This window comes from Zeugodacus cucurbitae, chromosome 2 (assembly GCF_028554725.1).
Source record: "Zeugodacus cucurbitae isolate PBARC_wt_2022May chromosome 2, idZeuCucr1.2, whole genome shotgun sequence".
Lineage (NCBI taxonomy): Eukaryota > Metazoa > Arthropoda > Insecta > Diptera > Tephritidae > Zeugodacus > Zeugodacus cucurbitae.
Window position 1 is genome coordinate 77,292,621 of NC_071667.1, and position 27,893 is coordinate 77,320,513.

Sequence of the window (27,893 nt, forward strand, 5' to 3'; positions counted from 1 at the left end):
AATTTGTTGTTATTGTAGTTGACTAAATTTCCTTTGCAATGCAATTCATAGCATTTTATTTATTTATTTGTTTTATTTTTTGTAATTTCTCTAAATTCCTTTAAATTACTCAAAAATGTCTATATTCCGTCTGGGCGATGCAAGCGCACCGCCGAGTGAAGCCTCTGTTTTCTTTAATATCGAGACATGATGTCCTGTGCCGTCGCCCGTGCGATTGTGACATGCAATTATAGAGTCCTGTTTGTTGAGTACACCTCGGCGTTGATCGGCGAAAGAAATAACGGAATCTTGCTTAACTAGCTGATGGCGTCGGGGTTCTATTAAGGGAAAGGAAAGTTTAAGAAAGTCATTAATTATGTGTAAGAAAGATTTCAGTAACGACCTCCTAAAAGATTCAAAAAAAAGAACTCAAGTAAATAGGTACCGGGTCTGTTTATATATTTTCAGTTGATATCATGGAACTATTTCGATTCTTAAGAAAACTGTATTGGAAAATGTTTTTAAAAGAATCCGTCTCGAAGCTAGGGAAGATTTCAGATTTCAAGTCATTGATTTTTGAGAAATAAAAAGGGTTATGTTGAATTGCGTCGGTAGTATTTCACTACAGTGAAAACCACCTTGGTCTATAACTTCAGAGGACCTGAAGAGGCAAACAAGAAAGCCTCGTGGGTAGATCACGTATAGAATATGGAAAATATCGATCCAGACTCAATAACGCTAGATATAGATAAAGGTCTAACCTTTATTTCCAGATAAAGAAGTTTCGACATCGCGTGATATATTAAATTGGTTTTAACGAGAAAATGTATGTAAATCTTTGAAAAATCAATCTTTTCCCGGTGGTTCAAGATTCTAAACATATTTGAACAATAGAAATCGTTTAAAATACAGCCACTTACCAGGCCTTTGATCCACAAATGAAATCACCGAGTCTTGCTTGACAAACTTTTGTCTCTTGTATTCCAATATGGCAGCGCTGGTGCTGGGCGAACCATAATTGTGTGGTGTATCCAATTTAAAGCTCGTGCCGCGTCGCGAATCAATCGACATGTTGTCTTGCGTGGAGCACGAGTCCTGACATTTATCCAAACCATTGCGTCTGGCATCCATATACGAAACTATCGAATCCTGTTTGGTGAGTGAAACTTTCGAACCATTACTATCCTGCTGGCAGAGCATGCGACGTGAGCCATCGCTAGAGGCGCTCTCTTGCTTAATTAAAAATTGTCGCGAGCCATGAGAGTCCTGCTTCAATAACATTTGCTGTGACAGATTGCTATCCTGCTTCAGCATGGCGTTGTGATGATGGCGACGCAGTGATTGATGCTCGTAAATGTAGGAGACAGCATTGGTCTTGCGTAAGCCGGGGCTGCTGGGACTCTTGCGTGAGCTATTTTGATGATAGTGCGAGGACTTGCGTGTGCTGGTGGTGGACGAGGCAATGGCGACGTTGTCATAATATCTGTAAAGATTTGTGAGGTTGTGAGTACCATATAATTTTAAAGAGTTGGTCGTAGAAACTACCTTATACGTGCACAGCATGAACGAGATTGTATAATAGCTGCGAAGCCACGTCTATACTTCTTGTTGAAGAATGCATATAAAATTGGGTTGATACAAGAATTGGAAGAACCCAGCCACTGTGCGAACGGTGTCACCTTGTAGAGCACTTCGCTTTCTTCGTTCGAGAGTTCACCTCCTAAAATGAATAATAAGTCTGGATTATATTCAAATATTATGGAAAAACTACCATCCAAACTCACCGAATTTAATTCGGGCAAAAATCACATAAAGTGGCAACCAAGACAGCACGAAGAGTATAACAACCGCCACAAGCATTTTGATCACTTTGACCTTCGACTTCTGTTGCATGCGATCCATTTGTGCATCCTTCGAATCGCCGGGAATCGAGCGCGTGGACACTTTTATCCAAATCAACACATAGCACAGTGTTATCAAAGACATTGGCAGTAGATAGCAGGCCACCAAGTGGGCGAGTAGAAAATACAAATTGCCATTTGAACCGGGTGGCCACACTTCCTGGCAGAGATAGAGATTGGGCGCTGCCGGGAAGGACTCTGCGGCCGGCACAAGATCAAAGTACAAGAGCCAGGGTATTGTGGAGCTCAAGGCAATCAGCCAGATGCAGAATATCATGAAACGTGCGCGACTCTTTGTCATCTGCTTAAGTGGCCACCAGATTGCAATGAATCTGAAAATGTCAAAAATATTTATGCTGGCAATTTAGTGGCCATAAAATTGCAATTAAAAAGCACTAAAAAGTCAGCAAACAGCTATTGAGTGTGGGTAGAGGGTGTCATTAAAGTGTGGGGTGAAATTATTGACGTTTATGGCTCAATCTCACATTTCGGTTGATGTCAACGGTTTACTGGTTTACACTTAAATATTATGTAGCGCTAATAAACGGGGTTAAATGTTGAGTGGTAACACTATTTGATGGTTTATTTTTGAGGAAAATAATTTTAATTATTTGCATTGCTCTTTTAAATGGCAACTAGTTTTATATCAGCTCATGGGTTAGTTAAACAATATTAACATAATCAATTGCTGTCTAACCTTACAAATATTCGAAAAAATACTCAAAATCTTCTTATATTCCAAACTACTTATATTGAAATCAAACAACATACAAAGGTTATGTTAAAAACTACTAAAAAAAGGCTCATTAACGAATAACGCCAGAAGCACTAACTTTTATAAAAAAAAATGGCATTAGAGGGCTGGATTCTGATGGGCGATGATGGGCGAATAGATGGGCGTAGCGTCGACCACATTTGCATCAAAAATTATATTTCAGGAACTTCTTGACCAACTTTAACCAAATATTTGTTATTACTCGTATGTAAGCGAAATCGGTTCGTAACCACGCCTACTTCCAATATAACTCAATTTTGAATTCAATCTGATTAGTTCACTTTGCAGTATATAAAGCAAGAACCAGTGCGAATGGATAATTTTTTACCGAAAATATCGGTAATTCTTTCAGATATTTTATAGAAATTCAGAGGTGATTTGTTTCTTTTAATAAAATTTAAAAAATCGATAATATCGGGCCAACACTTCCCCTAGCATCATATACCTCTTATACAGATTTTAAAATTTTCGGTAGGATTTATATCGTACTATCGGTTAACATGCGAGATATATTGACAAACTCGTGAAATCGGTCCAGAAATTACCCCAGCCCTCATTTACTATATATAATGATTTTCGTTATTATTGCCGACTTTATGTCGAATATATGGATCGAATCTTATATACTTATATAATATAAGATGAGCTTAAGACGGCGATGTAATGTTAGAATACTAAAGAATATAATTTACAATAGTAGATTGAAAAGTTAAACCGATGAGAAACATAGTTGTACGAAAATTTACATACAAGCCTTATGGTTCCATAATAGACTAACGGATTATTCTATTTTAGTGACAACTCTTCACAAATGTTTTGAAAACAGCTCTTGAAGTTTACTTCTCCGAAAACTAGTTCCAAAATAAAAATATTTCACTAACCTCAAGTTGATAATTCTAATATTTTCAATTTATATGTAAATAAAATTAATATATAAATGTATCACTAATCAATAACCTAACTCTAAACCCATGTGACTAATTAAGCTAGTGACAAAATAATAAACTCACTGTCCATTGAAAGCAACAAAATTTATGAAAATACTGAACTTGATCTTATTAGCTATCAATAACAGTGAATAAACAAAAAAAATCAGGCCAGTTAAAGCGGCTACTGCATCGATCATTGTCCGATTGAAGAAGGGGACGAGTGTTCGGGGACAGTCATTCGTAGACTAGACACATATGAGAGTATATACGACGTGGTATGCACATAAAGGCAGAGATAGAGGCGATCTGACTGCGCGTGCCATTGGCGCCAGCTGTTGCCACATGTGTTTACATATGCTCAAACATATTGCCACAGTTGTCAAGTGCAACTTTTGAAAAGTTACATTGAATTGAGCCGCATTTCAGTCTCCTTGGAGCCCACAGTAGACTAGTTAGAAGCTTAGCGCTTGCGCCGTCACCTCCACTACCGCTATAACGTACGCATACGTATGCGCCGTTAACTTATGTACTTTCCAGCACTCGCATTGACCGCGGTCGTCCAGTTTTACTTTACAATTTAATTCAGTTGACTGGCGAAAATCGTCAAAATTGTATAAAAGCATTTGGAAATGCACTGAAATATAACAGTCACATAAATCCCTCCGTTGCAATAACAACACACCTTATTCCAACTTTAAAATAGTTTCTACTCTATTTAACCTCACACACACAACCAAAAATGTTCAAATTCGTAAGTATTTTGTGAACATTTTTTATTTAATTTCTCTTTATAATTATGTAATCTCTTTCAATTAGGTGCTTGTACTCTCCATCATCGCCTTCGCCTGCGCCGAACCCGGAGTTGTGGTGGCTCCTGCCGTACCACTTGCACCGATCGTGCATCACTCCGGCGCACACGCTGTGCACTCGTAAGTAGTTCGGGTTAAACCGAATGAGAATTAGTAGAAAATTTAATATTTAGGAGGAAAAATCCGCGATAAAGCATAACTATTTGACAATCTTTACTAAATATTTCCATCATATATTTGAACCCAAGCAATGTCAACGGCCTGACTAGTCAGTCGGCTTGTGCATTGAGCTGGAAAATTGCACTCTTCTTTGTAACTGTACTAAAAGAATTGCTTTGTATCCAAAATATTTTTGCACATTCTATTCTCTATTTGTTCTCATTTGGTTTGTTTGTTTTACGCACTCGTCGCCGCATTTACTATGAGTACGAGCACTTTCTCGTCTTTTTTATTGCAGTCACGTAATTCATCATCCCGTGCCAGTGAAGACCGTCGTGACACCAGTCATTGCCAAGCCAGTGGTGCCAATAGTGCCGGTCGTAAAGCCCGTTGTGCCTCTACTGCCAGTCCATCATGCCCATCCGGCTGTTGTTGTGCATCACTGAGCCCGTGCGGCGACAATGCGGCTGCAGGCGCAACAACAACAGCGTCAACCACTCAGCCCCCGCAACCATTCATGAACGTTGATGATGAGGATCAACGTAAGGACTACTCAAGTTAATCGAATGCAACAATGGCTTAGCGCGTTAGAATGTAGAATACAAGCTACCCTACTCCTCTCCTCCGCCTCCGCCTCCACCTTCCACTTCATTCTTACTTTAATTCTGTACTATGAAATCCCCGAAATTAGTTAAATACAAAAGCAAAACAACAATAAAATTGTGAAAATCATTCAGCACGCCATGTGCAAGGCAAACATGTAAGGCAATAGGTTTGTCTGTATGTATGTATGTAGGGGAAACGTGAGCAGCGCAACGGAAGCATGTTAGTTCAGCACTTACTATAAACCTTAATGAATATGCACAAATATTCACCGAAAATCATAAAAGTGCAAATAGTTGCTTGAAGCCTCATCCGTCTTCTATTAACTTCTGAAATGTTGGTTTTTGTTGCTTTTAATGAGGGATTAGGTAATGAGTTCAATCACCATATTTTGAAAAAAATCTTAATTAGTTAGGTTCATAGCATATATTAAGGCGTTAATACCAAATATATTAATTAAGCAACAAATTTTTCGAATAATTTCTGGAAATCTTTGAATTATTGAGAGTTTAGTTTTAAAAACAACAAATTAAACTGACTTAGCCTCAATTACAGTTACCGTTACAATATTCGTTCGAGGGCAACCCAAACAGGTCAGTAAGGGCTAAGTTCCGGTGTAAATGAACATATTATTCTCTCGCACTTTATTAACATATGTAATTTGATTAATATAAGACACAATTCGTCCCGTATATTCGGCATAAATTCCACTAGAATAACGAAACTCATTAGTATATTGAAGCTGGGGTAATTCCTGGATCGATATCAACTATTTTTACCACCAAGCTATACCATATCCAAGGTTATACGTTCAATTAATCTTGCTAAGGTTTTGCACATATTAGCCGATATATACGGTATAAAGCCCTCCACAAATTTCAAAATCCTAATACTAGGTGGGTAGAGGTAGTATGTACCCGATTTTACCCATCTTTGTTACAGAAATTATCCATTGACACTGAGGTCTTTATGTTCGATATCTGGGGTCTTGAAAAGTTATAGTCTGATTTCAATTTTAATTTTTAAATTTTTCAAAGCAGTGTGTAAAGTTTTATTCCAAAATCTTCTTTGATTCTTGATTTATATATTGTAAAGTGATCGAATCAGATGGAGTTCCAAATTGTGTTGTACGGGAAGTAGGCGTGGTTGTTAGCCGCTTTCACCCATTCTCAGGATGTCAAGAAAATACTATGTACCAGATTTCGTTTGGGCCAGCAGTTCTTGAGATATGACTTTTGACACTAAAGTGTTGACCACCCCTATTTGCATTTCTTCTACCAATCTGAGTGCAGCTTTTCTCTTCATCTTCTCTGTAAAATTTGGTGTTTCCATTATTTTTCGTTATTGAGTTAAGGGGCACACCTAGTGTGAAATTTCAAAAAAATCTATTTTTTGTTTGTTTCATACTTCGGTAGATTACACCTTTAAAAATAACATATTAAAATGTCAAATCGATATCTCAAATAGTTTTTGAGTTAAAGCAATTTAAAGAGCAGCCACTCGGTAACAGTGAAAACGATCATTTTATCTTTAAACGCGTTTTCCTCGAAACAGCAATTGCCGAATTTGCTGCAGTGATTACTCAAAAACAAATGATCCGATCACTATCGAATTTTTTTTACATGTTCTATATATAGTTCTCCGTACCTATCGATTTTTGATCTGATGAAAAAATCGAATTTTGGCAGGCCAAAAACGACCAAAATTTTGGGTAAAATTTTTAAAACGCCGCCATATTGTCAATTTTTAGTTTTTCTTTTTTATAGTAGGTCATTGTACAGACAATATTATCTAGTTTAAGGAGAATTTTGTGCCGGAATCACTGCAGCAGTGAAGGACCTATTTTTCGCGCCGTTGGAGATCGACTATAACTTAAAAAATATTTAATTTTTTTCTTCAAAAATTTCACTGTATATTCTTAAAACATGTATAAATATATTCCTAAAATTTTGAAATAATTGATAAAGTATTTTTTTAAATAAAAATTCCCAAAAATCACCTTTTTTAGGCCAATTTAGTAGTATATAGCTCAAGTCATTTGCGAGATATATACTATGATATCCAAGCAAGACAATTTTTTTGGACACGTCCTAACAGCTAAATTTTCGGAATTTTTAAACACAAATTTCACAAAATACTATTTGAATACGTATATTTTCCAAATAATACATGATTGTATATATGTATATAACAAAAAAATTAAAAAAATTCAATTTTTTTAGTCACTGAAACCCACCTGAACATCGTCAAATTGTAGTTTGTTTTCATTAAAGATTTCTAAAATTATTAACAAAATATTCATACACAATTTCTATATTTTTCCAGGTTAAAAAATCTTTCTATTTCCCGCCCATTATTTATGAGTAATAATTTCGGCATAGCATGTCTCATGTTCTTATGTTAATTTGAAGCTATTGATTCTTCAAGATATTATCTGCTTAAAAACAAAATGTCGAGTCTCGAAGTTGTTCATCAAAAGAATCCATTGGTTGTGTCTATTAACATAGTTGACTTAAGCCAATTTTACATGTTGTCAAAAATTTATCAATTAAATTATTAATATAAATTTCCATGCAAAAAAATATCGATAATCATTTTAGCAAATTATCGATACTACATTCGAATGTATTCACGAAAACACTAATGATCTCCATTTATATGTATATTTCCAATGCAAATGAAATTAATTAGCGTCAATTCCCCACTGTGAAACTGAATACTGCCCTCTGTAATCAATATATGCTAATGCAAATAAATATCTTCAATTTGTATATGGTTTAGAAGCATTTAGAGTTTCTGTATATTTAATTACAACAAATTTCATATTTTGTTGTTGTTGCAACTGATTTGAGTTTCCCTCGGGGTAGACATGATAGGCGGCAATGTTAATTTACATGTTACAAGCATCAGTTAAATTACGGACTATTATGAAAAGTGCGAAGTGTGGGTAAATGCTTTACTTACCTATCCAGTGATACGGCAATTAGGCTGTAGACGGATGCCGCCACAGAAACGCCCTGTATGTATGGCACTGTCTTGCACATCAGCCAGCCCAGCATCCAGGCTAAAAAAAGTGAAAAGAGCATTAAAACAAAGGCAATTAATTAGAGTAACTGGCAATGAGACAGACAATTAACATAATGGGAACATTAGCACAAAGGAATATTGATATATGTATATCTATTACATATATTACAGTGTATGTATGTGTGTATGTATGTGTGTATGTATGTATGTATGTGTGTATATATTTTTTTTGTAGTAAAAGCTTTAAGGCTACGAATTTGATTTTAATGCTACTCATCAACGCACTGCTAAGTATTTATGCGGGTTTCTTTTGTTTTTTTATTATTGAATTAAGGAGAGAGTGCTGTTAAAGTATTGGATTTTGGTAAGATTCAACTCAGGATATTGATCTTTTATAGAACCGTCTCTTCAAATTTTTAGCTAAAATGTAACAAATGCTTTAAAGATGTACCAAAGCCATGTGTCTTGCTTTCATGTATGTTTGTTACCTATATTTAATACACCTACAACCACATTTATATAATTTGTGTGTTCAAAAAGTAACGGGAATTTTCGTTTAAAAAAAAAAGATTTATTAATCTGTCTACATTAATGTTGTCGGCTTCAAAATAGTACCATTCGCTATTATGCGCTTATGGTAGCGCTATGGAAGTAGGGTTCTCTTTACTTTTGGAAATATGAAAAAGTCAGACGGAGTCATCTCTGGCGAATATGGATGTTGAGGAATTTTCACAGTATTTTTTTTTGGCCAAGAATTCAATTTAACAAACGAAACCCGCAAAAAAAAACAATCCGACAATTTGACAATTGTCCCGGGAAATTAAAAATTTTACTATTCCCGTTATTTTTTGAACACGTATTTATGTACTTATGAGTTGCGTATATGCATCAAGCATTCATCTCGCGCACGTAAATGCCTTATCAGCAGAAAAATAGATGAAGTGCTCTTGACTTTGCACCTACTTATGTAGATGCGTTGAGTATATTTATCTACCCATTATACCCAATATACACATGTATGTGTTTATTATCTACTTATATACACAAAGTGTGTTTTCTCAAGCCTGCTTCAAAATGTCATTCAACAAATGTTGCGTATACGCCGTGAAGGACGAGAGATGCTATTGCAATGGCATTGATGAGCCGTGTAAATATAAATATAAGCATATGTGTGTTTGTATACACCTGTATTGGTTATAAGTTTTCCAATATGTACAGTTGTATAAAATGTCATTACCACCAAAGTGAGTTAACGAGTGCTCTGTGTAAAAGGGAAAATCACATTATTCTTCACACACTTAATTACACCTAAGGTTAATATGTGTCCTTAGGGACGCTGAAATACGGCACCCAAAGTAACACCTATTGCAAAAATGGTGATATACGAGTATGTGGTGCTAATATAATTTGACCAGCATTTAAATTAATGCTTTTTGGTGGTAATAAAAGGCACGTGTGCTAAAGAGATAACAAGACAGATAAAAGTTATTTGCTAACATAAATATTGGTCTTAAGTGTGTGGTATCGAATGCGACCACTTTTAAATGCACGCTTATAAGAATTGTTAGGAGTTTATTTGTAATTGATTTCTTAAATTCACACTAAATTATTTAGTGCTCCTGTATTGAAATTTAATTACCTCGGCGCCAAAATGCAGGGAATATTTTTCGATATTCTTTAGTTTTAATTGTTTATTGTTTATATTTTTTTTTTAACTCAGCGATTAATGGCATACAAGCCACATTAATTATTGTTTGTTTATGTGTTAAAATTTTATTGCATCTGCGCCAAAATGTAGGCAATATTTTTTAAACTTGCATAGCTTTCGGCGCAATTCTTAAATAGTATACTTCCAAATAGTTTTTGGTCTTTCATTAATTAATTTTACAGTTAAAATTTAATTTCTTTTAATTTAATTTCAATAAAAAAAATATTTCACATTTTCACATTTTCAAAATTTCTGCTGCAAATGATAATCTCCCACATCACTTAAAGCAATATGAAAAATAATATAGAGGTAAATTAACCAATTAACCCCTGAGCATATTTCTCAGCTAAAGACAAACATCTCCGTTAACAATTAATTTTTATTAAATACAGTAAAAACCAAAAGTCAGCACCATAAATGCCACTTTGTATGATTTTCGTGGTTTCCACCAACAGTGAGTACGTGATAATTGCCGCTGACAAAAGTTATTAAGCATAAAAATGCTTACGGACATTTAACGCAACGCAATGTGGAAGATATTTGCTTTTATTTTTACGAGATATACAATAAACACTCTAATTGACTTTCCCTATTGCTCACTTAAGTAAACCTTGTCATACGCACATTTTTATAACGGAAACCGAAAATTTGCCTCATAAACATTTGAACACACGTGCTTCCCACTCAAATGTTTGTATGTATAACATATGTATATCACAATATGGATGTAGAGATACATACATATGTATCTATAGGTATACATACATAGATATGTTGCAATCAATGTTATATCACTAAATTTGTTCATAACTTTCAATATAAAGTAAATATAAATTTATTAGCAACATATTTGTTACGTTTTTTATCGATAATGTATTACGTGAAGTGTATCCTGCAAGTGAGAGCTTCATTTAGTGGGAATATGAAGTCAACGTATGTTGGAGATCTCATTATTGCACAATTTCGTTTGATTGTTATTCGATTTTAGCACACGTTTTTATGGTGTTTCAATTCAAATTTATAATTCTTATATTCCTTGAAGACGTATTCAACATTTAACCTTACGAGGTGTGTTCAAAAAATAACGGGAATTTTCGTTATTTATTCATTCGCCTGAATTAATGCGGCCGCCTTCAAAATAGTCCCGATTTGATATCATGCACTTATTCCAGCGCTTCCAATCGGTGAAACACTTCTCAAACACGATTTTGGGGATATACTTTGGTTCTATGATTTCTCGTATCATTCTAAAATGACTTCAAGATTCTCCTTATTTTTGAAAATAGGAAAAAGTCACATCATGAGTTATGTCTGGGCCATCGTTCCAGTATTGTTTGTGGCCAAGAATTCATCGGAAAAGCAACTTAGTGTGAAATTTAAAAAAACGAAAATCGCCAAGTTCATAAAAACGCGTTTAACCTTTACAGCTGCTACTGACAAAGTAAGCAATAAATATAGCTGAAAATTTTATCGTACTTCAGGTCCATGTATATCAATAATATAAACTATATTTTGACAATTGGACACTACAAACCCTTAAAATTTGAATTTTTAAAATTCCCGTTATTTTTTGAACACAAATTTTTAACCTTGAAACTTTATTTAAATATTTTCTTTAACGAAAAAAAATTATTGGTTTAATATATGCATTAATAACTTTTATTAGGTTCAATAGACTAAACGATAGTATATTTCTCTAGTTGCAAAAATATCCATATATAGATATTATCCCAGTCCGGTACCAGTAGAAAAATTAAGCCACTTCCCAGGTTTTGGTTCACACAAGCGCTAATTATGACTTTTTTTATAAAAGTTTTCCGATTTATCCATTTTCTCTCTTTCATATAGAAAGAAAATGATTAAATTAGCCATTTTTCCATAGTTAGTCAACACCACTGCATGAAATTTTCAATAATAATTGCCCTCAATTATTAAAAATAAATTTAAACAAGTAAGGAAGGGCTAAGTTCGGGTGTAACCGAACATTTTATACTCTCGCAATTTATTTATTTAACTTTATTTATATTATATAATACACAATTTGACCTACATATACGTCATATATATTGTATAAAGTCCATTGCAAGTTGGAAACCATAATATTAGGTTAGAAGCACCGAGTCCCTCGAGGTGCGGTTAACACCTCGTTGGATTAGTAGGCGCGGTTGTGAAGCGATTTGGCCTATTTTCACAACATATCATTGGGATGTAAGGAAACTATTAGAAATCAAGTTTCATTGAAATCGGTCGAGTAGTTCCTGAGATTTGGTTTTTGACCCATAAGTGGGCGACGCCACGCCCATTTTCCATTTTGTAAGAAAATCTGAGTGCAGCTTCTATCTGCCATTGCTTACGTGAAATTTAGTGTTTCTGACGTTTTTCCTTAGCGAGTTAACCTAATTTTAGTAATTTTCAACCTAACATTTGTATGGGAGGTGGGCGTGGTTATGATCCGATTTCTTTCATTTTTGGACTGCATTAGGAAGTGGCTAAAAAAAACGACTGCAGAAAGTTTGGTTTATATAGCTCTATTGGTTTGCGAGATATGTACAAAAAACTTAATAAAAAAAAATTAATCCAAATATGCCCCTTCATAGTGCGATCCTTCATACCAAATTTTATTTCCATAGCTTTATTTATGGCTTAGTTATGGCACTTTATGTGTTTTCGGTTTTCGCCATTTTGTGGGCGTGGTAGTGGTCCGATTTTGCTCATTTTCGAAAGCAACTTTCCTATGGTGCCAAGAAATAAGTGTGCCAAGTTTCATCAAGATATCTTAATTTTTACTCAAGTTACAGCTTGCACAGACGGACGGACGGACGGACAGACAGACATTCGGATTTGAACTCCACTCTTCACCCTGATCACTTTGGTATATATAACCCTATATCTAACTCGTTTAGTTTTGGGTGTAATACTCTCTTTAGCAACATTTGTTGCGAGAGTATAAAAAATTATTGCTAACTCTAATATAGCAAAGACACACACCCAACATTTTTTTTTACATTTTAACTTATTATAACTGCATATATTAGCATTATAAACGATAAAAGAAATACACTAATATACATATGCATATTAAGTCATCCATCCATGCAACTGAAATTTCTGTTTTAAGAACTGACACATTTCCATATGGCTACAACTGTGCATGCACATACATCTGTTTGTCTGTGTGCAATGAGACTATAAAATCGCCGACGTTGCTTGTCAATGTTGACATAAACATGCAAGTGATTGTTATTGTTATTGTTATTGTTATTGCACTGCCGGGTTGCATCGACAATACGACAAGTTGCAATGCGAATAACCCTGACGATTAGGTCATTGAGCAAAATATTTAGGTCAATTTAACCAGCCGCAAATAGCCTTGGATACACCAATATATAACCTTTCACCTGCCCGCCACTGCGTCTGTTATGCCGTTGCATATACCTACCTACATATAACTACCATAAATATCGGCACCACCTACGAGTACATTGCCGAAGCACATGCCTTCCTTCTTGCTGCTGCTGCTGCTGCTGTTTACCACACACACTTGTACGTGCTGATAGTGATTTTGTTGTTTGAGTGGCGCATTCCAAGAGGCTCTTCTGCAGACAGCTGCCGATGTCCATGAACAGCAAGTTGGAGGCGCTTCAATTGTATGTGTGTGTGTGGGCCGAGTGTGGGCTTCCGCAGCCCCAAACACCTGATTGCGCTTGGCTGTTGGTTGCTGTAGTTGTTGGAGGTGCAACATTGTTTCACACCACCCTCCCATAGCTGTAGGGTAAGCTACCCGGCGTAAGTGTTTTATTGACGCCCTTCCCCCGCTTTCTTAATTTCATTTCTCATTGAGCACGCTATCATTCGCGTAGATTTTCATTGCTTTCAATGCTCGTAAATGCCAACCCACTTTCAACGCGCGCCTTCACACACACTCATGTATATATGTACATACTTGTATATATTGCTTTTATATATACCAAAAGCACCGCCGCGGCTGAAGCAAAGTAAGTTCCTATCACTTTTGCCGTTACACGTACCATATAAGACCTTCGATGTCAAACCGGCTCCTATCAACAACTGCCTGCAGTGCATTTGACCTCCGCACATTAACCATCAACGCCACCATAAAATAATAGTCAGTCATCAGCTATCAACAAAACGGCTGTCGCGTCTGAGTACAAGTCTGCTCGTCATTGTTATGCGAGTTTTTTCTATGCAATTTTTATACGCATTTATATGCATGTACTACACTCCTAAATGCATACATTTGTACTTATGTTTGTTGTTGGCGTTTTAACATTTATTTTACATTTGTGGGCTGTCAAACTCATGTCAGTGTCTGGCTAAAGGAGTGTCGGTGGGAAGTGAGGGGGACTAAATAAACGCTCAGTTGTTAACTGGTATTGTGGGCTGTGAAACTCCCTTGTTTTCATGATTTTTTAAACGTTTTTGAGCCGCAATCAGCATGTAACGGCATATTGCTATTATATAAATTGTTTATATGTATATCAATTTGTAACTGAACTAAAAAGTAGAGCATTGATTTCTTATTTATAATTCGCTGACATATTTTTAGAACTACAAATTAGGGGTGTGACTGTTTTTAGTATTAAAAATTTTAATAATATATATACATAAATATCTGTATGTAAAAGAAAAGGTGTTGTCCAAAAACATTTATTTGTTTTTTTTAATTGAACTTTACTTTTTCAAGTATTTTTCAATTGTTTAAACTTAGCAACTCAATAGATGAGTTTACTTTAGGTTTCACAACAACATTCCACACTGTTAACAGATCGATTTTGTGTTGTTAATTTTTTTCCCACAATTAAAAAATTCTTAATTGTGGAAATCATTTACATTCCACTTTCTCACCCTTAACCTATACAGTTTTACAAATAAAGTAAAACTTATAAGTTTAAAAATTTAAAATTTGGCCTTGGGTTTATCGACAATGATCAAATTTTTATAAAAACAAGTAAGGAAAGGCTAAGTTCGGGTGCAACCGAACATTTTATACTCTCGCAATTTATTGAAGAAATTTTATTAAGATAACACCCAAATTTACCTATAAATTCGGCACAAAGTTTAATAGAATAACGAAAATCGTCCTATATAGTGTATGAGAACTGAGGAAATTCCTGAACCGATTTCATTCATTTTCACTAGCAAGGTGCACTATATCCAAGACTATACACTCACTTAATTTCGCTAAGATATCTCACATATTAATCAATACATATATGCAGATTAAAGCCCACCGTATTTTTGAAAAACCTATAATTATGTATATGGGAGCTAGGAGATGTTGTGACCCGATTTTAATAATTTTTGGAACAGAGACACACTATTGGAAGAAAACAATTTCCTCTGAATTACATTAAATTAGCTTAGGCGCGGAGTTCAACATGTTCGATAACAGGGGCCTTGAAAAGTTATAGTCCGTTTTCGACATTTTTTTCTCAAGTGAAGCCAGAGATGATATGTACTGTTGTGTAAAGTTTTATTCCGTTATCTTTATTGGTTCCTAATGTATACATTATAAAGTGAAGGAATCAGATGGAATTCAAAATTGAGTTATATGGGAAGTTGTCGTGGTTATGAACCGATTTCATCCATGTGTCATCAGGGTGTCAAGAAAGTATTATATACCGAATTTCATTGAAATCGGTCGAGTAGTTCCTGAGATATGGTTTTTGACCCATAAGTGGGAAATGCCACGCCCATTCTTCATTTTGTAATAAAATCTGAGTGCAGCTTCCTTCTGCTATTTCTTCTGTAAAATTTAGTGTTTCTGACGTTTCTCGTTAGTGAATTAACCCACTTTTAGTCATTTTCAACCCAATCTTTGTATGGGAGGTGGGCGTGGTTATTATCACATTTCTTTCATTTTCGGACTGTATAAGGAAACGGCTAAAAGAAACGACTGCAGAAAGTTTGGTTTATATAGCTTTATTGGTTTGCGAGTTATATACAAAAAAAACTATTTGAGGGCGGGGTCACGCCCACTTTTCCAAAAAAAAATACATCCAAATGTGCCCATCCCTAATGGGATCCTATGTTCCAAATTTCATTTTCATAACTTTATTTATGGCTTAGTTATGACACTGTATATGTTTTCGGTTTCCACCATTTTGTGGGCGTGGCAGTGGACCGATTTTGCCCATTTTCGAAAGCAACCAAGTGCCAAGGAATACGTGTTCCAAGTTTCATTAAGATATCTCAATTTTTACTCAAGTTATCCGTTGCACGGACAGACGGACGGACGGACAGATAGACATTCGGATTTTGACTCGTCTCGTCACCCTGATCATTTTGATATAAATAAACCCAAATCTAACTCGTTAAGTTTTATGACTTACAAACAACCGTTATGTGAACAAAACTATAATACTCTCTTTAGCAACTTTTGTTGCGAGAGTATAAAAATCTTATTAAATGGTACAAATGGTTGATAATCATATTCTCCAAAAATTTCAAATTCTAAGCGACAGACCCTTCGGAAGTTCCGACCTTTCAGTTGAAAACTTTAAACGCGTTTATCTCCAAATTTAATATTTTAAGTTCTCAAAGATTTTATACAAATTTTGCACACACCTTTGAAATATCATTATCTAGTCATTGAAATATGAATAAATTTTTCAAGTCAATACATTGTGAAATTTTACAAAAAAATGTTCAAAATTTTTAAATTAAAAATTTTTATTTTCTCTTTGTCCAATAATGAGATTTATCTATGTACTATCGAAATATGTTTGACTTTTTGATTTTTGATGCACCACGGCAAAATAATTTTTTAGACATCAAGGGCTAGTTTTCGGAATTTTTAAATAAAAACTTCACAAAATACTATTTAAATATGTATCTTTGATATGCTGAATTGTTTAAATAAATTATATGACTGTGTATATTAAAAAACAAAGCAAAAATACCACTCTGAACCCCCCGAAAATAATATAATCATATTAATGAGCTAAAAAAACAATTCGACTATTTATTTTGATCTATAACGAGGACGTCAAGGGAAACTAGGACAAATTTTGCCATAGAAAAATGAAAAAGGTAATAGTTCCAAGTATATTATTTTAAAAAAATTCTTTATGCTTTTCAATTTTCGAGATTATGGGAAAAATTTGAAAGTAAATGTCACACTTGTGATACTCATTTTTAATACTTCAATATTGAAAGTTGAATTTTCATTCATATTTTTTACTGCGAAATTAAAAGTTCTTATCAATATCAAGCAAATTAATAATTAGTTATTTCAATTTGGGGTTTGAAGCAATTTTAAAAATTATTTTTTATAACTATTTAAATTATGTTGGCAACCATGCACAGAAATATTTTTTTAATAAAATTAAATTTAAAATTTAAAAATTTTAAGTTTCGTTAAAAAATATATTTCGCAACATGCTTCGATTAAATTTCTAAAATATTTGTTATGAGTTTTATATAAAAAGAAAATAAATTTTATTAAAAAATGTAAAAAATATCTGACAGTTTTGCTATTTAGAATCATCTCTGATTACTGCATACAGAGAAAATAAAAATGTATAATTTATAATAAATTGATATTAAGTGGTAACACTGTCACAGATATAGATTGCAATTCGAGTTTTAAAATTCAAAAATAATACTATTTAGATAATAGTAAGCGTTCTATTCTAAAATTTAGAATGAAGTGATAAGATGAATACAAAAATCGACTGCAATTTTAAAACTCAAAAATAATTGATTTAAAAAAGACCACATTTTAAAAGAGTTCGTATTCTTATAAAACGCATCGGATAATTGTATTTTCTTTAAAAAGTAACAGTGTTAACAATGAGAAATCAAATCGCAGCAAATTTGTATGTAGGAAATTCCATTATTCTGCGATTTGTTTGTCTGAGGGCGTCACGCTGGTTTTTATTATTAATTTGTAAGCTTTTATTTATTTAATAGAGCAGAATAAACATATGCTCCTTTCTATATGGAATACATCGCACAGCAATTCCCATGCAAATGATTTACTTAAAATGGCAAAGAGGGCAATAAACATTTGATGAAATTGTTGTTAAAATCTATTAAGCACACAAATAAGGCGTCTGCATATGATACATACACACACTTGACCCAAGCTGATTGTGCCTCATTTAAGCAAACACCACCCATGGTGCATGCAAATCACACAACGTCTGCGTCGTAGCCTTCGGCCGACTGCTGCCCTGCCACAACATACTCAGAACAGAATGACACACACACACACACACAAACATATGCGAGCAAATGGAATCTTATTTCTCATCACCTGAAAACTATCGACCCAACAGTGTCCACCAACGGTTATACTACTCACCACACCTTCATTCATCCATATACCCACCATTCTGCACACACATACATACATACACTCATAGGTGGCATAAATGTACATAGCGCCGACACTTGAACTCGGTAAAGTGTTGAATATATTCTGCTCACCGAATTGACCCACAAAAATTAGACTCAGACACAGATTGCCACAAATTTCTGCACTACGAAACGGTACATGAATGAGTGGATATACAATGTTACTCGGTACTCGGATGTATGCGTGTGTTTGCGTACAGACCCCGACAACTTTTTTCAAAGAGCAAATAAAGCGTAGTGTAGAACAAATAAACTTTCGCTCTTGTATGTATGTGTGTGTGTGTTGTTGTTGTACATATATAGTGGTACATATGAAATTAAGTCAGTACTGTGTCGATGATCCTTTGGACGGTGCTCTGCCTCTTCTGTTGCTGTTTTGTTTTTGTTTTTGTTTTTGCTTCGTTAGTATTGCTTACCACAACAAACAGTAAACCTATACGGACATGCAGACCAATACAGTCGCTGTCTGGCTAAGCAAAGGGGTGTGTGTGTAAGTGTGCTGTGCCGTATCAGACAAAACCAAGGTACGCTGGCATTTATGATACTGAATACACTAAGTGTTATGTGCGTTACAAAGAAGCGCACATACACACCTACTAGCGGTATATATTTACCATTATAATCACTATTGAAAACGTTAGAAGACAAAGAAAACGAAGCCCATTAGCGTTGAGCCGCCTTTGAAATTCAATAACAAGCAAAGCTTTGTGGCAACAAAAAAGCGAAATTACGAAATCAGTATATGCAAAACTCCATTTCAGCACACATTACAGCTCTATCAATGACATAAAATATTCTTCGTGCTTAAATGTGTGCGTTTGTGTATTAGCGTCTTTATTTTAAAATCGGTCTAGGCAAATGCCACGCCATCATTGACTAACCCGCAATTTGTGGCGACAGCTCAGTTACTAAGCTTATATGTATATGTACATAAAAAGAATATACCCAGATAAAGACTCACAACAACCCAGCAGAGAAAATCAGAGTTTTTATAGAATGTATACACATTTTATATATTTTTTATATAATAGCTAACAAGTAAAGAAAGGTGTAACCGAACATTTTATACTCTCGTAATTTAATTATTCAATTTTATTAAAACAACACACAATTTGACCTATATATTCGGCATAAAGACCACTAGAATGACGAAAATCATCATAAATGGTATATGAGGGCTGGGGTAATTCCTGGACTGATTTCACTAATTTCACCAAGCTACACATATCCAAGATTATATATATTCACTTTATTTTGCTCAGATATCTCACATATTAACCGATATATACGCTATGAAGTTAGGAAATTTGAGAATGCGTTTATCAAATACATATATGGGGGCTAGAGGAAGTATTGATATTGGTACAGAGGCACACTATTACAAGGAAAAGAGCTCCTCCGAATTTCTTTACCGTTATTTTCGGTAATAAAAACTAGCCACAAGCAATGAGGTGCTCATTTTAGGCATGTTGACTATTTCCAATCCGTAACATTATAATGTCAAGGAAATCAAATTATGTTGAAATTGGTTGAGTAGTTTCTGAGTTTTTAAGTGGACCGCGCCCATTTAAAAATTTGTATATCAATCTGAAAGCAACCCTTCTGAACCATCTTCATCCTTAATCTGGGGGTTTTTAGTTTTAGGAGTTACAAGCAACCGTTATGTGAACAAATCTATTATACTTTCTGAGCTCTGACTGTGAAAATGAAACTGTACATATGAATTTTCAATAATCATAATGATAAAGAACAAATTCAAATTATAACATCTTAGAGAGGAAATCTTCTTACAACGTCTTTACCGAAACGCTTAATAGAGTTTTAGATTTCTGATATTTGACATCTTCGAAATCGCTTACGAATAAAGATGAAACAGCATTTAGCTACATTTACTACTAAATTTCTTAAATAAGAACAGTTTAATAATGTAATCCGACTATACTCAACATGGCGTATGAGTGCCTGTTTATAATGGTTTAAAAGAGACTGAGCAATACTTAAGAAAAGAGACGAATAATTTAATTTCAAGAATAATATAATAGAATAATAGACAGAAATTCCGTGAAATACATAACATAACAATTGGTATCATAGTCGTACGAATGTAGAAAGTCTTTATTCAAAACAAAGTGACACTTGAGTTATTCGGTTAAGGAACATATTTATGTTGCTAAATTGATTTCAAGTTTCATTATAATAATTTTCAAATAGGAACATGTAAACGAACCAGTTGTGGTGCCACAATCACTGATAACGGACAAGTTCGATGCTTTAGAATTACCTAACGGGTTATGAATAAGTATGCCAAACATATGTATATGTATATGTGTACAAATAATACCAAGAATCCACGCCTACGTGCATGTGTGCTTAAAGATTACTCACATTTTTGGTTTCAAAAAGGAATTCGCATCACGCATCAAAACAACAAAATAAATAATGGCGCTTTGAAGTGCTACGCCGAATATGTGTGTAATGAAACGTAAAATTGAAAAATATGCAAAGACATAAGTACTTAATTTTAATGCTTAAATAAGCACACATGTGTGCAATTCAACTGTTTGCATGACGATAATCTTATTAAGAGTACGTAATACTTTTACGTATATGAGTGCCTACGAGTATTTATGCATGTGTATGAGTGTGAGTATGGATTTGCTAACCAACATTGTCTTAATTCCTTTAGAACAGAGGCAATGATATGTAAGCCTTATTTATGAGATGGGCTGGCGTTAATGTTGAAGGACATGGTATGGATATCAAGTTTTTGTGAATACTGTTGAAAATATTTATACATATAAATTTAAGTATGTATGTAATCACTTAGCCTACACTCGTACTTTAATGCGCCACTTTTCGATTTTCGCAAGAAAAATAAAGCATTAAATGTTATGTTGGGATTATCTAAACTTAATTTGTTGATATGATAGACAAGCATATACAAATATATTTTGTCCATTTTTTACACATAACCGAAAAACTTTTCCATTAACTAACCGTATCGTGTAGAATCTGCAAAAGTCATTATAGCTCATTATTATTATCTTCAGTAGTTTTTTATGCATTTTCGGTAGCAAATCGAATCAATCACTTTTTTATTGCTTATGTTCAATCATGAAACCGCAAATCTGTCTTTGACTCTGATAGCTTGTTTGTTTTTGTTTTCGTTTATATTAAGCTGTGTGTACAAAGTTTCGGCGCTATGACTGGCGAAAATCAAGTTCTATTATTTGTATTCGTTTAAGTGTAAGCAAATATTTGTACAATCTTGTGGCGGTGAGCTTGTTTAAGGTCTTTAGCGCGTAGGCAGAGCTTTGGAAAGTTTTGGTTAGCTATTTAAGGACATATATTTGTAGTATTGTGCAAATTAAATATCTTAAAATGATATCTGTGGTGAAATTTATATAAAAAGTGGACTCATTAAGACTCATCGAAGTCTTCTTTGAAACCAACATATGATTGATTGATTAAAGTGCTGCCCAAGGACTTTGTGTTCGGATCTAAAAAGCGCTTAAATCACTCTTTCTTCATCTTTATAAACAGCATTTAGCTGCATTTACTACTCAATTTCTTAAATAAGATCAGTTTAACAAAGTAATACGTCTATACTCAACATGGCGTATGAGTAACTTTTTTTTCTAGTTTAGAAGGTTAATGTTTTGTGGGTCAAATCAGAAATTATGCGCATAATTTGTGTAATAATAACGAAATATTTAGATCCAAAATCTCTATAAACAGAGTTCCCAAAGTGGAAGTGGAATTTTAAAAAAATGTAAACTTAATCGAAATATATATTTCACATAAAATGCTATCAAAAACCATGTATTAGATCGACTAAAATGTATTAGAGACATAATTATAATTTTTAGAGCTTTTAATTTTAAAAACAGAGTTGCCACCTATCTAAAAAAAATTATTAATCGTTAAATTAAAAGGATCAACTGAAATGTATTAGAGACACCTTTATAATTCTTATAGCTTTTAATTTTTAAGAGTTGCCACCTATTGCAAAAAATAATAATATATAAATTAAGAATAAATAATCGGTAAATAGGAAATATCAACTAAAATGTATTAGAGACAACTTTAAACTTTTTTGAGCTTTAAATTTTTAAAACAGAGTTGCCACCTTCCTCAAATAAATTAATAATCGGTAAATTATAAAGTACTGTTCATTCCTAAACATTCAAATATATGAAGAATAGTTTAAAACTCCCTAACAGCTCATACGAGATTCAAGAGTTTCAAATGGTCATTAAAAAGAGAGGAAAGTAATTTTCAAATTTTTATCAGATCTATAGTCTGATAGATACATCAAAACACTTATCCTCTATTTGAATAATATTTTTCAACAGATATGATAAATAAATCTTTTGAGTCCTAATAATGAAAACTAAAAAAATATAATTGCAAGCAGAATATAAGAGAAAAATGCAATACTCACGCACAAATATGTTGCTCATCAACGTGGCGGGCAGACAAAACACAATCACCAATATATCAGCAATCGCCAAGTTGACAATAAAATAATTGGTGACCGTACGCATACGTGGCGCCCGCAATACAACGGCAATCACAAAGCTGTTGCCCACCAAACCGACCAGAAAGACAAGAATGTAGGCGAAGCAATAGACAATCGTCATCGCCAACGAGTGGCGGTAGAGCACATCGAAGTCAGCAGCCGCGCCATGTTCCCAATAGACCGTATCATTGTCGACGGCAGTCGGCAGCAACACTGTTTCCGTTGACATTGTTTCGATGGCGGCGGCGCTGAAAGTGGAGGATGGTGATATATCTGCCAACAAATTGGCATATAAGCTCGTTAGCGTAGCACCACTCTGCGCATCCGTTGGCATGCGATCGAGCAGCAGGTCTTCAGTACGAAACGCATTCGAGGAACCGGTCACCGTGGCCGTTGCGGTCGTCATAACTGAACCCAATAGTGTATCCACCACGAGATTGCTTGGCGGTCCCTGCTGTTGTGAGAAGGTGTCGTTTTGTGTGTAGAGGTTGGTGAGCGCGGCAGGTGACATGATGATTTGATTTGCATTGAGGTTGGATACCGACATTTCTAAGTCATTGGACACCGTTTCATTTGAGGCGCGCAATAGATCGTTATTCATTTCGGTGAATTGTTCCACATATTCGGGATTTAGTAGTAAATCTATAAAATTATTTGTGATATTAACACGTTGCTCGACTAAGTTGGCCGCATTCGGTGTTGCAGTGGGCTCAATATTATTAAACTCGTGTGCGAGTTGTGTACTCGCACCGATTGTTGCTTTGTGATTGCTGTTGCTGTCATATTTCGATGTGGAGATCGGTGTTCTATTGCGTAGTGGTTTCAACAAATTCGTGCCATTTAAATGTTTGTACTTTTGTAGTTTTTTCAATATGTTTTGTGGATCGGCCGATGCCACCATAGTTGGGCTGCTGATCTGCGGGCGGGAAGGAAATAAATTAATTTGTTTTTGGAAATTAAATGGATTGGTCAAGTTAAATAACATTTGAATACGTGGTATATTTTTCTTTATAAACTTACAATAAACTAATTTAAATCTCAAATAACTAATTATAGTTAGTGAAAAGCCTTTTTACAAAACTTTCCACTATTTATCGTCAAAAGACTATATAATTTTGTTATAATTGACCCTTCAATTATAAAGTGCTAATAAATTTTAATATTTAAACTGTTGGTGTACAGTTCTATTCTCGGTATTTTGATTTAAATTGTTCTGATGTGATTCTTGGTCTCAGGATTTTATTATTGGAATCACGTCCCTTAAAGTGTAAGGGGTTCTCCAGAACTCCTTGTTGAAATCACTACTGGCATAGATCGCTTAAGCCAAAAACCATAGTCAAATTCGTTGTTTGGCTACTGCACTTCGATATATGAAGATAGAACATAATTTGGACCTCAAAATCTATTTTGCAAAAACATTGTCTAACTCACAATATAGTCGTGGGTCTGATCCTCATTTAAAATGTTTCAAAACTTAAATGGTTCATTATAAGGAAAAAGATTGCCAACAATTTAAAGATTTCACAGAAAAAAACGCGATAAGACACTACAGTTGTACCAAAAGAAGTTTTTATTAAATTCGGTTTTAGACCCGGTTCGAAGATTTGTGGAAACTTTCTTTGATCAATCAGTAGAAAAAAAAATATTTTTTTTAAATTGGTTTATTTCTCAGTCAGAAATAAAAATTTTTTATTTTGTTATTTATTTTTTGAAACAAAAGCCGAATATGTGGATAAATCACAAAAAAAATATTTCCAATAAAAACAGCAATTTAAATGGGTTACTAATAACCTATTCATAAATCTTCAAAAATTAATAATTTTTCGCGCCTGTGATACTTAAGCGTATTATTTTTATTCTTGTCGATTAGTTGACAATTTTTGTATTTTTTTTTTTATTAAATCTCTAACTAATTTTATTTTAATCAAAATTCATATTTATTTAATAATCGCAAGCTACCAAGATGTGAAACGATTTTTTTTATTATTGTTGTTGTTGTTATTGAAATGCATTTACCGCCTAGCCGAACTGATTGCACAACCTTACCCGCCTGTAAAACAACTCAAGGTCCACTGCTATAGTACTTTATGGCCGAGGACCTTGTGCAGATATTCACGTTAAGGCCACCGTCCAGATGAACACACACATACATACTAACATATACATATATGAAGCTATATATCATATGCACCAATATGTGTATGTGTGTGTAATCATAGTTGTTGTTGTTTGCAGTGCAACATACGGTATAAGCAAGTAAAATGGCATCGCCTAATTTTACAGCGAGATTACACAAACAAATGCTCATACTAATATACATACATATGTACAAATGCGTGTTTGTTTGTATGTGTGTGTTTGCTCATGAAAAAATTTGTAACAGGCAAAAGGGCTTGAAAACCAATTTCGGTTTTGTTCTGAAGGTTGCAACTCGAAAATTTCACATTTTCACAAGGTTGCGGCCGCCATTGGCCGTGTAGTAGGTGTTCTGTCGTGGAGGTGTGTTTATGAAATTACTTGTATGTATGTATATGTATATGTGAAATACTGCTATGCACTAATGCAATGGCAGTTGCAGCTGTGTAGTAATGTGTGTATATTTGTATTTTTGTATTTTTTGTATTTTATTATATCCACCAGCATTAAAATCAATTACAGCAATGAAACACAATCCGCAATCAGTGTCGAAATTATCCGCTTACTTAAGTGCTATTCTAGCCACAAAGCTATCAACACTGCCAAATACACCGTTCAACTAGATTGCTAGCTATTTGTGTTTGTGTATGCTTAAGGCTTACAACAAATACATTTACGAATTTGCCCCGAAAAGTGCGCTTGTAATTGTTAACGTTAAGTAGCCAGCTTGACAAACCCAACCTTGCCACACACACAAAATGGCCAAAAGCAAGATATACAGTAAAAGACACACACACACAGATAGGCTGCTTCAAACAACAACAAACAGCAAACAGTTTACGATAGCCGATGGAGCGATAAAAAGTTCAGTAGCAGCAGACAACAAGGCGACAATATATGACTTGGATATTTATCTCTGGCACACTAAGTGCGTACGGACAAACGTTACGTTTGAATGCGTGGTGCTGCGTGCTGCGGCGAGGCAATATGTGGCAGCTTCCTTGGTGGAAGAGTGGGCAGATGCGCTTACTAAATAGTGCTGCTGCTGCTGCTGTTGCTACTAACTTCTTGACTAAATTTATAACATTCAATTTATGTCATCACATATGTGAATATATATATATATGTATGTATGTATATATGTGTGTGTATATTTGTATTTTAGTTTATTTGTTGAGCCTTTTTTGCCATTATGCTTTAATTTCTTTCTATTCTCTTAACGACAAGTATAACGCCGCCGTCGCCGTTCATCGTTGCTGTTGTCACACAAGTTTTTTTACTAGTTGTCTGGAGACAAACTTCATATACGCATAACAACAACAGCAACAACAACACACACACAAATATACTCCTATTGACAGAGTCCAAGTGTAATAAAATGAAATGGCACAAATGGTACCGAATGACAGGACTACAATTGTGATGCCTTAGTGTATTATATACCATTATATACATATATACATACATACCTACATATATTTAGATGTGTATAAATGCAGAAAAAGTAAGCAAATGAAGCATTTCAAATAAAAAGGGTCATGGCACCATTGTCGCATAACTTTGAAAATATTTAATAATACGCTAGCGTACACTTACATGCATACAAACACATACGCAAATAAATATGTACGCATAATAAACACTTTTGCTCGGTTAATGGATCGCAATAAAACGCTTTAAAATTGTTGTTATTACCGTAATTAAGTGCATGAAGAAGGCAAAAATATAACAAAAACAACAAAAAGGAGGCATAGAACCATTAATATGAAAAACAATATTAAAGAAAATAAATAAAAAAAAAATAAATAAAAATCAAAAGTCCTAAAAAGCTTAAATAAGCTCAAATAAATATGCATAACATTTAGTGAGGAGCTCCGAGACCTTTTCAGAATTTTTTTTATTTTTTTTTTTTTGCTTTCCAAAAAGCATTTTACCATATCCTCGCTTTTATGCGTCTACACCACTAATGCCACAATTTTAACGCGAAATTGACATCCAAACAATGTAGCACAATAACAACAACAATGACAAATGCGGAATTCTTCAGAATTCACTGATTGCTTCTTAAGCCACACGCACACTTAAGCCACACAGCAGCTAAGCTTAATTAGCTTAGCATAAGCATAAGCGTTTCATACCCAACACACCAAACAACACACCAAACCGTTACAAATTCAAAATCATCAACTGGTTTATTTGTGCTTTACCGTGAACTGCACAGCTCGAAACTGGAGTAGCGTGGAGTTCAACACTGAGGACTCGTCGTCGCGTTGCCTTCAAACACATATACACTGACAGTTAAGTACACACACACACACGCTGAAAAACGGTAAATTGTTACAATTTTGAGAAATTGTGCTTGTCACTTTGCATATGTACGTTTGAACTATTTCCTTCACTCGAAACTCCTGTTTTTCTGTTTTATTTATTATTGTGTTACTCGCGAGTTAGTTCATTCGCCTGTTTTGACTTTTACTTATGCGTGTGTGTTTTTGTTTTTGGTTTCTCAAATGTGTGTGTTGGCTTTTTGTCTTTCTTAAATTCTGTTAGGCGCACTGTCGTGTTGTTAACGGTTTCGTGTTCAAAGCCATACTGTTGTCAAACTTTGTGTGCCAACATATTTCGTTGGCTAAATACATATACACATACATATATGTATGTATGTGTGTCTGAATACATTTAGCAGGATATATACATACACGTACAAATAGATACAACAACAAGTGTACTCTGTGTGGCACAGTTTCGCTTTTAGCGATCCACTTCGTTTGTTGCCAATACGAAACTTTACGAGCCGCCCATGGCCCACACAAGAACAACAGCAGCAAACACACAACCAAAAACAACACCAACATCACTGTGCTACTCTTTCAACGCTGCTACTCCCCATTTACCGTTATTTTTGGCTCACTCAGTGTTGTTGTTGTTGTTGCTGTTGCTGCTGCTTCTCTCAAGTCTTCGTC

General features: G+C 34.4%; 2 protein-coding genes across 2 annotated transcripts; one reads left to right on the top strand and one right to left on the bottom strand.

Moving 5' to 3' along the window:
• LOC105211385 (neuropeptide SIFamide receptor) lies at positions 1-27,844 on the bottom strand. Its single transcript, XM_011182782.3, has 7 exons — positions 27,138-27,844; positions 22,717-23,710; positions 8,120-8,219; positions 1,764-2,212; positions 1,525-1,699; positions 900-1,462; positions 1-317 (listed from the first exon to the last, which is right to left on the bottom strand). Exons 2-7 carry the CDS (start codon positions 23,693-23,695, stop codon positions 106-108), a joined length of 2,478 nt encoding a protein of 825 aa, XP_011181084.2. The 5' UTR covers positions 23,696-23,710; positions 27,138-27,844; the 3' UTR covers positions 1-105.
• Positions 4,176-5,272, top strand: LOC105211276 (uncharacterized). The gene is made up of 3 exons (XM_011182620.3): positions 4,176-4,335; positions 4,401-4,513; positions 4,851-5,272. The coding sequence occupies exons 1-3, from the start codon at positions 4,324-4,326 to the stop codon at positions 4,996-4,998; spliced, it is 273 nt and encodes a 90-aa protein (XP_011180922.1). The 5' UTR covers positions 4,176-4,323; the 3' UTR covers positions 4,999-5,272.
• Positions 27,845-27,893: the final 49 nt, after the last annotated feature.

Coding starts and splice junctions, on each gene's coding strand:
- LOC105211276 (XM_011182620.3), top strand. Junction 4,514..4,850: donor GGCGCACACGCTGTGCACTC/GTAAGTAGTTCG, acceptor TTTTTATTGCAG/TCACGTAATTCATCATCCCG.
- LOC105211385 (XM_011182782.3), bottom strand. CDS start 23,695: ATGGTGGCATCGGCCGATCCACAAAACATATTGAAAAAACTACAAAAG. Junction 1,463..1,524: donor TCATGCTGTGCACGTATAAG/GTAGTTTCTACG, acceptor AAATCTTTACAG/ATATTATGACAACGTCGCCA. Junction 318..899: donor ATTTGTGGATCAAAGGCCTG/GTAAGTGGCTGT, acceptor TTCCCTTAATAG/AACCCCGACGCCATCAGCTA.